The sequence below is a fragment of the Hippichthys cyanospilos genome, chromosome 13 (assembly GCF_059441005.1).
Source record: "Hippichthys cyanospilos isolate Australia breed blue-spotted pipefish chromosome 13, RoL_Hcya_1.0, whole genome shotgun sequence".
NCBI lineage: Eukaryota > Metazoa > Chordata > Actinopteri > Syngnathiformes > Syngnathidae > Hippichthys > Hippichthys cyanospilos.
In genome coordinates, this window is record NC_142381.1 from 177153 (window position 1) to 187500 (window position 10348).

The window sequence follows — 10348 nt, forward strand, 5'->3', positions numbered from 1 at the left end:
GTCACGCCTCTCCCCCGTTCCTCGGACCGGCCTTCCCGCCGGGAAACGCGGAAGAGCCGAAACGCTCGGTTCGGTCCGCCGCGCCAACGATCCGGCAAAAGGGGCGAGCCGACCCGACCTCCCGCGCCGCCCCGAAAGCGGCCTTCCCGCGTAGTTTTCCGTCGACCGGTCGCGCTTCGGAAGCGGACGACGAGCGCGCCGGACACGGAAGGGGGGGCCCCGCCGGAATTTCCGCTCCGACTTAAGCGGAAGGTCGCGGACCGGCTCAAGAAGAGGCGGCGCTTGGGAGCTTCCCGGGCAGGTTGGCGGACAAGCCCGCGCGCGGCGGTGCCGGCCAAGGCGCGGCTGAGAGAGAAAAGAAAGGCCCGCTCGCCCGGATGACGTTATCTTTATTGAAGAATTTCTGTAGCAAAAGCAGGAAAGACCACACAGAAACAAACATGCGCGCCTATGTACAAAACGGATGCGATTTCCGCTCCAGACTGATCTCGCGGCGGTCCGCCGTCCTGCATCCCTCACGTTCGTGGAGCGCGCGCAAGCTCGTCGCTTTTCAAGGGTTCGGTGCGGCCCGAGTTTGGCGGATCCAAAGAAGCGGCGCTCCGTCCGCCGCTCGTTGACGTCGGGCCCTCGCCGGAACCAACCGCTGTACGTACATGGGCATGCGTGCCTTTGTAGAAATGTCGAATTCGGCGCCGCGCACAAAGGAAAACATTGAAAAGCAAACAGGAAGGTCAAAGTTGACATCCAACCCACATACGTGGAACCGGGAGCGTCTTATTGCCCGTCATCGCACTCAAATTTTCAAAGCTTTAAGATCAAAACAAATCCGTTTTTTGCCCCCCCCCGATCAACGTCCCTGACTGAAAAAAGTCCAGCGCTGCTTTGAAAGTCCAAAATAAAAAACGCCCGCGTCGTCACAAACACGAGGACGCTGCGATAGAAAGGTGGCAAACGTGACGTCAGACGTTTTTTTTTTTTTTTTTAGCTTAGCTGGCGGCGTGTGTGAGACACAAAATTGGTGTACAAAAAGTGAACAACACCTTTCTAACAAGGTTGCGACATTTTTTTTTTTTTTACAAAACATTTCATAATATCTAAAAGACAACAGAGATGTTTCCATGGAGATTCGCCACAGCAAATGAAGCTCGCAAGTACGGGAAAAAAGCGTCGGCGCGCAGAGAAGCGGAAAGAGCAAAGGAAGAAGACGAGCGAGCCGGAGCGAGTCGGAAGGCGCGGCGACACGGCCGGGGGAGCAAAGCCCAGTTTTGCCCGGGGAGTCCCGCCCCCGCCGGTCAGGAAGACTTCATTTCGCTTCCCGGAAGACGAAAAAGAAGCAAAGCGCCCCCCCCCCCCGCCCCGGAGAAAAGCTCGCCAGCGTTACGGGGTTACGGGCGGGCTTCGTGCAAACATTTTCGGCCGGGCGGCCCGCAGCTCGAGGGCGGCGGGGACGGTCCCGCCGGCGTCCGCGGTTCCGAGGGCGGGGCCGCGCTCACATGGGCGGGACGATGAGGCCGGCCATCGCTGCGAGGAGGAAGGAGAGCGCAAAGTTCAGAGCCGGAACCTTCGCCGTTCTTTTCCGACGGTTTCGCCCGCCTCCCCGTTACGGCGGCGCAAAGGCGGCCAAACGGCGACGGCCGGCCGCGGCGGTTATGGATCAACTTTGACGAGAGCGAGGGGGCGGGGGCGGGGTGGGGGGTGCTCACCATGGAGGCCGTCGGCGGAGGTGCGGGCGGGGGGCGGGGAGGTCTGCGGCCGCGCCACGGGGGCAAAGGCGCTCTTCTGTTTGACCGCGCTCACCGGGGAGAACGAGCGCACGCCTACGGGAGCGGGAACAAGGAAGGAAGACCACGGGTGAGGAAGGAGCGAGCGAGCGAGCCGGGGAGCAAAGTTGATCCATAACTTGAAGGGGGGAGACGAGACGAGCGCCGTCGCCGTTTAAAGATGCCTGCCAACCGAAGACGCAAACGGCGCCTCCGTCGCGCGAGCCTTTTCAAAAGAGTCCGGCTCGGACTCCGAGAAGGGCGCCGCGCTCGGACTGACAAGGCCGCGGACGGCGGCCGCTGGATGTGAGGCCCGTTCCCAAACGCGGCCCCCCGCCCGCCCGCCCGCTTGCCCACCCGCCCGCTTGCCCACCCGCTTGCCCGCCCGCCGAAGGACTCACCGGCGTACGCCGAGTTGGCCCCGGCGCCGTTGATGAAGCCGGGCGAGCCGGGCACGTTGGCCAGGTTGGTCATGGCGGCGGCGCCGTAGCCGTTGATGGAGGGCGCGATGCCGTTGATGGCGCCGTAGCCCGACTGCTGCGGCGCGGAGCCCGGCGCGTAGCCGCGAGGGGACGCGCCGCTGGAGCCGCGGGAGTAACCTTCCGTCGGGAAAAATCACCGCGGTTAGTTCATCCCACCAAACGGTAAAAGCGGTAAAAGTCCAGCCGTTTTCCGCCAAACGCCCGCCGCCTCCGGGAAATTTCGGCTCCGCCGAGACGCGTTCCGTTCGGCGCGCTCCCCGCGGTTGGCCGGCGGGCTCCGGCGAACCCCTCGCGACGGACGCCCCTCCGCGGCGCGCTCACCCTGGTCGGCCTGCGACGCCTCCGAGATGTTGGCGAAGGAGTTGACGGCCATCATGCCCGGGTGCGCCGCCGCGCCGCTCAGCGGCGGCAGCTGGTTGTGCGCGCGAGGGACGCCGCCGTACAGCGCCTCCGTCAGGTCCGCCGCTCGCTTCAGGATCACGTCCTGGAGGGGGCGCCGCTCGGGGTTAGGGACGGACGGAGCTCCGGGGCGGGGTCCGACGCCGCTCACCTGGTTGCCGTGCGGCATCCCGTACAGCGCCTCCACCAGGTCGGCGGCCCGCTTCAGCAGCACCTCCTGCGCGCAGGCCGGCAAGGATTGCGACGGCGAGAGGGAAAGCGGCGGGAGGGAACGGGGGGGGAGGCAAAGGGAGCGGCGGCGTGACGGCCAAACGCCCGCCGGAGGGAAAGGAGCGGGAAGGTGGAGGCCTCTGCTGGCGCTCCCCTGGGTATTGCGCCCTCCACGCCGCCTCGCTTTGCGCTCTTGCCGAAACGCGGCCCGCTCGGGAAGCGGACAGAGGAAGGATTGCGTGTCGGCTTTCTGCGCGCCGCTACGGGGGAGCGGGAACGGGGGGCGGGAACGGGGGAGCGGGAAGGGGATCCCTCAAACGAGCGGGCCGTCCGACGGCGATCGTCCGCTCGCCGATGAGCCGAAGTCTACTGGACGGAGACCGACGGGCGTCGCGAGCGCGACGGCGGCCTGGGTTCCTCACCGCCGTCGCGCTCGCGGCGCCGCCTCCCCCTTCGGCCGTCCGATGAGAAGGCGGGACTATCGGGACGGGCCGTCGGACGGCTCCAAACGAAGATAAACGAGGAAGGGGCGCCCGCTTGTCTCGAAGCGGCCGGAGCCGGCGACTAACGGCGCTTTGCGTTTCCGCAAACCGGATGTCGCCGTTTCCAGGTGACGCCGCGGCGCAGCGAGCGTCCCCCGTGCTCGCGCGGCGCCTCCGTCCGCGGCAAACGGCAAGTGACAGGCGAGGTGCGAAAGGCGTAAATATTCATGGGGAGGAAGCGGTGAGGGCCGGCAGCGACGGCGGCCCGGCGCCCGCCATCAGCATCCATTTACAAACAAACGGCTTCTTTGCGCCGCGTCGCCGTTTGATGAATGGCTTCAATTTGGCGGCGGCCAACGCACGCGAGAGCCGCGCGCGCGCGCGCCGTTCCCGACGTCGGCGGCGAGCGAGGCGCCGACCTTAGGTAACCTCTCGGGGTCCCCGGGGTGTCGAGGGACGACCTTCTGCAACCTCTGGAAGCCGTAGTCGATGGTGGGCTCGTTCAAGGCTGCGGGGGGGGCACAGACGCGCGCGGCCCGGGTGAGACCAAAGTCATCCCGTTAAGGCGGCGGCCGGCGTGCGCGGCCGACGCTAATGCCAAAGGCGGGAAGGAGAAGTCGCAGCGGCGATGGAGTCCATTAATCATAAAAGGCTGTCAAATTTGACTTTGGGGACAATTTGTCAGAGGGTCTTTGTCAGCGTTAGCGCTTGTTGCGCCTAACGATGATCGACGGGCCGCGCCTCCCGCCGCTCGTTTGCATAAGCGCGGCCTTCGCGAATACCGAGCGGGAGGCGGGGCGGCCCGCCCGGGATATTAGCATTAGAACCATATTTGTTCGGCTTCCCGGGGAACGCCGGCCCGCGGACGTTAAATCGAATTTGTCCGAGGCGGCCGGCCGGAGGCGGAGACAAGATGACGGCCGATTGGGAAGATGCGGGGCGCGCGGGGGGTTTAAAGGGAAAAAAAAATATGCAAAGCGCGACAAAGCGTCCGGGCGGGGCCGCGCGGGATTTCCGCGGCGGCCGCAAAACAATCACGGGCCCCCTTCCCCCAAAGGCATTCCTTTCCCGCCGACGCCGCGTCTAAACGGGAGCCCGCCGCCACGGCAATCGAACCCCCCCCCCCGTCCGATTCTCATATCTTGCCGCCTTTACGGGCGGGGCGGCCCCATCGTTCGGATCCAATTTGACTCGGGGCCGGCCGCCCGCCCGCCGGTCGATCGGAACGGGCCGCTCCGATGCCGGCCGAGGGATTGACGGGAAATGGGCCCGCTCCGTAAAGGAGCGGGGCCAGTAATTGCGGCGGGCCGGAGCGTCCGCACTCTCGCCCCCTCGGCTCGATTCCCGCGCCTCGGCCGCGGCGCGGCGGGACGTTCCGGAGATTGCGCCGCGCCGGCCTAAACCAGCTTGATGGCGCGGCGCGAGGCGCCGGCACGTCCGCCTCCTCGTGACGCGAGCGCCCGCCCCGCGCCGATTTGCCGTCTTCCCGGCCGCCGCCGACCTTGCGCTTCTTGGGGCGAGAGCGCGGCGTCCGCCTCGCGCCTCCGTCCTTAACATGGGACGGGACTCAAAGGCCGGGATGAAGCGCATCATCGGCGAGGTGACAAATTTTGCAAACGGGTGGAGCGTGTTTTTTAGCGGGCCGAATAAAGGAAGCGGCAAAATCGAAGACGCTCGTCGTTAGCAGCGGCGGCTGAAAAAGGCCAAAGGCGAGCGGCGGCGGCGCCCTCACCTGTATAGACGAAGCGTCCCGGCGCTCCCTTGCAGAACTGCTTGGACTTGTAGGACAGCGTGACCTCCACCACGCCGGGAATGTGGCGAGGCGGCGTCTGCACGCGGATGGCGTGCGGCGTGATCAGCTGCGGAAGAACAAGCGTAGAGGGACGTCGACGGGACGAATCGCAAACGGCGAGCGGGCCGAGAAGAACGCGCTGGGGCGAGAGAGCGCGGGAAGAAGGGCCCGGACGGAGCGCCCCGCCCCGCCCCGCCCCGCCCCCCCGGCCCGGCCTCACCTCGCTCCACACCAGCACGGTCCCGAAGACCACCTGCAGGCCGTCGAAGAAGTTGTCTCCGATGAGGATGACGGTGGCGCCCCCCGTGGTCCAGCCTTCGCTGGGGCTGATGGCTTTGATGCACGGCGTGGCTGCTTCACGACACGACACGCGCGCGCGGGCGGGCGCCGGTGAGGAAGACGCGCGGGCGGGGCGCCGGGCCTCGCCGGGCCGCGAGGCGCCGGGCCAGAGAACAAACGCGGCGGCGGGAAAAAAAGCGGATGAAAGACGGCGAGCCTCGGGAGCCCCCCCCCACGTCAAGGTGGAAGCGCGACAGATTGGTGTCGAGGAGCGTTTGTTTTGCCCCGCCCGCCTCCACACGCCCCCGTTGGCGCGCGCTTCAAAGAGGACGTCTCCCGCCTGGAGGCCCGCTTTTATTTGTCCCGGACGGGCGGCCTTCCGCTTACGGGACGGAGGAAGACGGCTTTTGCCCGTCCTCCTTTTATAAGGGGGGGTTAGGAGAAGACCTGTGTCGCTCTCATCCCCGGGCTCCCGCGAGCGCCTTCCAAACGCCTGAAGTTACTGCAACGGAAGGTCACGGGGGGGAGCGGGAAAGTAGCGCTCGTCCACCGTTAGTTATACTTCCGCTTGCGTTTCAAAGGCCGGAAAATTCCCAGTCAACGCCGTTGAGCGCCGTTTTCCCACGTTTCCTTGGGATCCGAGCAAAAGGCCCCGCTTTCGGGGGCTGCCGGAAGATTTACGAGCATCGGGACCAAAACGGACGACGCTTCCGCGCGACCTCCCTCGGCTTGGGGGTCGACGGGGCCAAAAAGGAAGGAAGCGGGAAGGCGCGCCGGACCGGCATCCAAACATCTGGTCCGGTTCTCGAAAGCGGGCCTTCCGGAGGCCTCGGCCGCCCGCCGTCCGATCCTCGGCCGCGCTCCCGCCCCCCGTCATCGGCCAGGCAAGGCCACACTATCGCGCGGCGCCATTGCCTATCGCGCGGCGCCATTGCCTGCCTGCCTGCCTGCCTGCCTGCCCGCCCGCCCGCCCGCCCGCCCCTACCTTCGGACGGGTCCAGGCGGCGCGCCCGGCGCCCGTGCTTGGAGTTGTTGTGGACAAACATGTTGTCGGAGACGGACAGCACGTGACCGTCCACGTTGACCGTGGTGGACACCACTACCTGCGTGAGACAAAGGGCCGGCGCGTCACGGGGGCCCCGGCCGCGCCCCGGCCGCGCCCGGGCCGCGCCGCTCACCTGGAAGCGCCTCATGTCCCGCGGGTTTCCCGCGTTTTTCAAGCAGTTCTGGTTGCACTTGAGGAAGAACTTGAGGAAGAACCTGCGAGGACAGCCAAAGCGCGTCTTTACGCGCGAGGACAGCCAAAGCGCGTCTTTACGCGCGAGGACAGCCAAAGCGCGCCTTTACACACGAGGGCAGCCAAAGCGCGCCTTTACGCCCGGCCGCGCTTTCCTTCGCACTTTCCATCAGCTACGCGTCAGCAATAATTCTGCCAAAATGACACGGGGCTCCACTTGCGCCGACGCTCCATATTTGATGGTAACGTGCGTTTATCCTTGACCCTCCAACGCGTACTCGCCATCGGGGCAGGAAGCGGAGGCGGCTCGCAGGGGAACGCCCTGCATTAGCCACAAAAAGCGCGCGGGGCTGCGGGAGACGCTTTACGACGGTCATACTCGGACTGGAAAATTGGGGGGGGCTACGCGGCCAACACACACACACACACACACACACACACACACAGCGGGTCTGCTGTTGTCATTAGTGCTAGGCGGCCGCGGTCCAAACGTGTTCCCGCTCCTCCCGGAACACCTGCAGCAGCCCCGCGGGATGCCGGAGCAAACGCGCGCACACGCACGCACACACACGCGCGCGTACTGTACACGGGGCCGTCACGCGACGGGTCCGTTCGCGCCGATAAAGGAAGCGGCGGTTTGCAAGGCGATGCCGCCGGCTTCCCCGCGGGCGGAGCTCCGCCCACCTTTCGCCGGCCGAGCGCATTTACATTTGCGCGCAAATACGGTCCATTGCTTCCCGATCAAGAGAAGGAATAAGGACGCGAACCTTACACGGCCGATGTCATTGAGGCTCTTCCCAACGCACGGCGAGGCGGCCAAGTGCGATGCGTGTCGCTTTTTTGCAACGCGCGCGTTTTCTCAGCGCGTCGGAGCTTTTTAGCGCTCTCGGCTTGCGTCCATCTGTTTGGCGGCGCGCGGGTGCGATGGCGCGGCGAGCGGCGGTCAGCGTCAAGGTTGCCCGACTGGCACCTTCCGGGGCCGACGGCCGCCGCTCGCGTCACGTTCCCCAAGTAAGGCCGCGGGACCCGAAACGGCGAAGGAAAACGTACGCGGATTTCAACCCCAGAGCGTTAAAAGCTGCGCGCGCATACATTCTTTATCCCCGCCGGGGCGAGCGCCGCTTTCAGCGTGCGAGCCGGCGCCCCTTGGCATATTAAGCGGCCGGCGATCGGGCGCTTTCCGTACGCCAAGCCGGAAGGGGGAGGGGGGCGTCACAGCTTTTCCCGCCGTGGTCGGCTTTTCCGCGCGAGGTGTTTGAGCGGCGTTGGCGTCGTCGGGCCCGACGCCAGAGAGGCCGGCGGCACATCCGGACGGCGGGCTCGGCTCGGGCGGACGGCGTTTGTCCCGGGTTGAAAAAAACCAAAGAGGAAACAAAGTAAAAGGTGCAAGCGTCGCGGCGCGAATCAAACCGTTAGATGGTCTCGATACGTCGTTTGTACGTGCGAGGAGGCGCCCGAGCGCCGGATGGCAGGAAGCGAGATGGCGCGGCTTCACGGGAAGTGCGTGTGCGCGCGCCTCAACTAGCTGCGCTCTCACCTGCCGGCGTGATTGACAGCGGCAGGATGCGAGCGTGTTCATTAATGACTGACGACTAAATAACACTTAAGCCCGCCGGCGCGGGCGGGGGGGGTTGGGGGGGGGGGGGGGGGGGCGATCGACGGATCGATGCCAGAGTTCACACACATAAAGAGGCGTACCCTAGAAGGCGCACGCCGGCGCGAGGTGGCCCGGAGCCCCCCGGCGGCCCTGGGCTCCAGTGGCCGTCGGATGTCCGGGGGGAGTTTTGGGGGAGGAGGGCGGCCCCCATCTACGCCAATTTTTTTTTCCCACAATTCTCCAGCGGCGTGGAGATTAGCCGGTTAAAGGGTGGCGGAGCATCGCACTCGTCGATTGGAGCGTTTGACGGGTGGGATTAGGAGGCGCGATTAGCGAGACGCCGCACGTACGCGCCGTAAAGCCGAAATAAGCTGGGCGAACCCCCCGACCCCCCCGCACGCGCGTCGCCTCGCTCCTCCGCTTTATTAGGCCCGTCGGCACATTAGCCCGGGCGCACGTTTTCGCCGTCCGCCCCGTCCGATCCGGGGCCACGGTTTGCCGGAACGCGTTCGGGACGGGCCCGAAGGTCGCCGGGACTTCGTACGCTTTAGGAGGGGAGGGGATGGGAGGGGATGGGAGGGGATGGGAGGGGCCGGACTCACAAAGCGCGCGCGGGGGCTTCCGGCGGAGCGCCGTCTCCGCTCGGACGACTCCGGGGCCACGTTCCCCGCGCGCGCGTCGGGCCTTAAAAGAACGCCTGCTCGCTAGCGGCAGAGGCGACCCAAGAAACGAGCGGGAAGGGGCGGGCGGCCGTCCTCCGCCCAGGCCAAAAGGAGCCCCCCCTCAAAGAAAAAAAGCCACGCGGAAGGCCGGGACGCACTCAGTCTGACCCGCTTCGTTTTGCAAAACGTTTTTGTTGAGCAGAAGCTGCTTTTTGCCGCTCATTTGAAAGTGAAAGGCGCACCACGCTGCCGCCAAACAAAACGGACTTCCAACCCGCTCCGGAAACAATTTGCCATCAAAGCGCTTGGTGATTTTGGGCGGGAGGGCTTCGGAAGGAGGCCGATTTTCGGCTCGAGTGACGTCTCGAAAGCGCGGCGGCGGCGGCGAGGGCGAGGGCGAGGGCGAGGGCTCATTCCTCAAAGTGGCACGCGCCGCAAATTCATTTGTCCGGCTCCCGCCGCTGCTGGAATAAGACCTTCACCTTGAAAAGTCCATTTTCCATTGCGCTAACAGCATTCCTGCCAAATGCGCTTTTTCAGAAGATGACGGCCGCTCGCCGAGCGCGCCCTTCTCCCGCCGCCGAGGGGGAGCCAGAAAAATAAGAACAAACGAAATCCGACCGGGAAGCCGACCGCCTGAAAGGCGCGGGGAGAAAGAGGGAAAAGGGGCCGGGCGGCGGCGAGCCGCGCCGCGAGCGAGCGAGCGAGCGAGTCCCGCCGGGCCACGAGAAAGCCGACGGGAAGCGGGGGGCTAAATCGGCCGAAGCGGGCCACAAGCGCGCGCCGGGAAGCCCGCGCCGCCCCAACAACCGGGTCCTCCGACCGCTCCGCCCGGATCTTCGTTTCCTCGCCGCCGTCGGTCGGCGTGAGGTTTTGCGGCGAGGCTTCGCTCGGAAAAGAGCGAAGCCTCGCCGGTTCCGCCTTCGCCGGCGCGCTAGCTGACGCCGGGTTGCCGGGGAACGGTGGCGACCGACCCCCCCCCCCCGACCCCCCCGGCCCTATATGGTCAGCCTCCGTCTTTATATAGAAATCGATACGGCCTCCTCGTCATTGTCCTCCCTTACGTCCTGATCTCATCCCCTCAAGTGTCTCATTCGCGCCCCCCGCCCCCCCGATCGCACATCCCCCGCCTGCCTCGGCATGCCCGCGTCGCATCTCGCGCACGCAACACAAAGACGCGCCATCAAAAAGTGGGGAGCGCGCGGAGCGGGGGGGGCGCCCCTCCCTCCAAATTGTGAGGCGGCGGCGGCGGCGTCCAACGCGCGCCGCTTGACTTGCGTTGATGTTTGCAGCGGCACGGGCCGCGCCACGCTTATTGCCGCCATGTCGCGCGCACACGCAGAGCAAACGGGGACGTTGAAGACGCGGCGTTATTTGCGCGCGCATGCCTCCGGTTTGGGGGGGGGGGGCGCTCACCGGCCCTTACTGTAGCCGCTCCGATCTCGTTT

At 66.0% G+C, this 10348-nt stretch overlaps 1 protein-coding gene across 3 annotated transcripts in view; it reads right to left on the reverse strand.

Moving 5' to 3' along the window:
* Positions 1 to 371: 371 nt before the first annotated feature.
* Positions 372 to 10348, reverse strand: part of LOC148413303 (transcription factor COE1) — an 18029-nt gene continuing 8052 nt past the window's right edge. Inside the window, exons 7-16 of one of the 3 annotated variants that reach the window (XM_088430826.1) lie at positions 6583 to 6664; positions 6390 to 6507; positions 5346 to 5476; positions 5066 to 5192; positions 3753 to 3841; positions 2793 to 2858; positions 2564 to 2726; positions 2162 to 2359; positions 1704 to 1817; positions 372 to 1521 (exon numbers count right to left, since the gene is read on the reverse strand). In XM_088430826.1, coding sequence (XP_088286952.1) covers positions 1490 to 1521; positions 1704 to 1817; positions 2162 to 2359; positions 2564 to 2726; positions 2793 to 2858; positions 3753 to 3841; positions 5066 to 5192; positions 5346 to 5476; positions 6390 to 6507; positions 6583 to 6664 — 1120 coding nt within the window. In that variant the 3' untranslated portion in view covers positions 372 to 1489. Of the gene's footprint in view, positions 1522 to 1703; positions 1818 to 2161; positions 2360 to 2563; positions 2727 to 2792; positions 2859 to 3752; positions 3842 to 5065; positions 5193 to 5345; positions 5480 to 6389; positions 6508 to 6582; positions 6665 to 10348 lie in introns of all 3 variants that reach the window. The other 2 variants (XM_088430828.1, XM_088430827.1) reach the window with 2 other exon arrangements.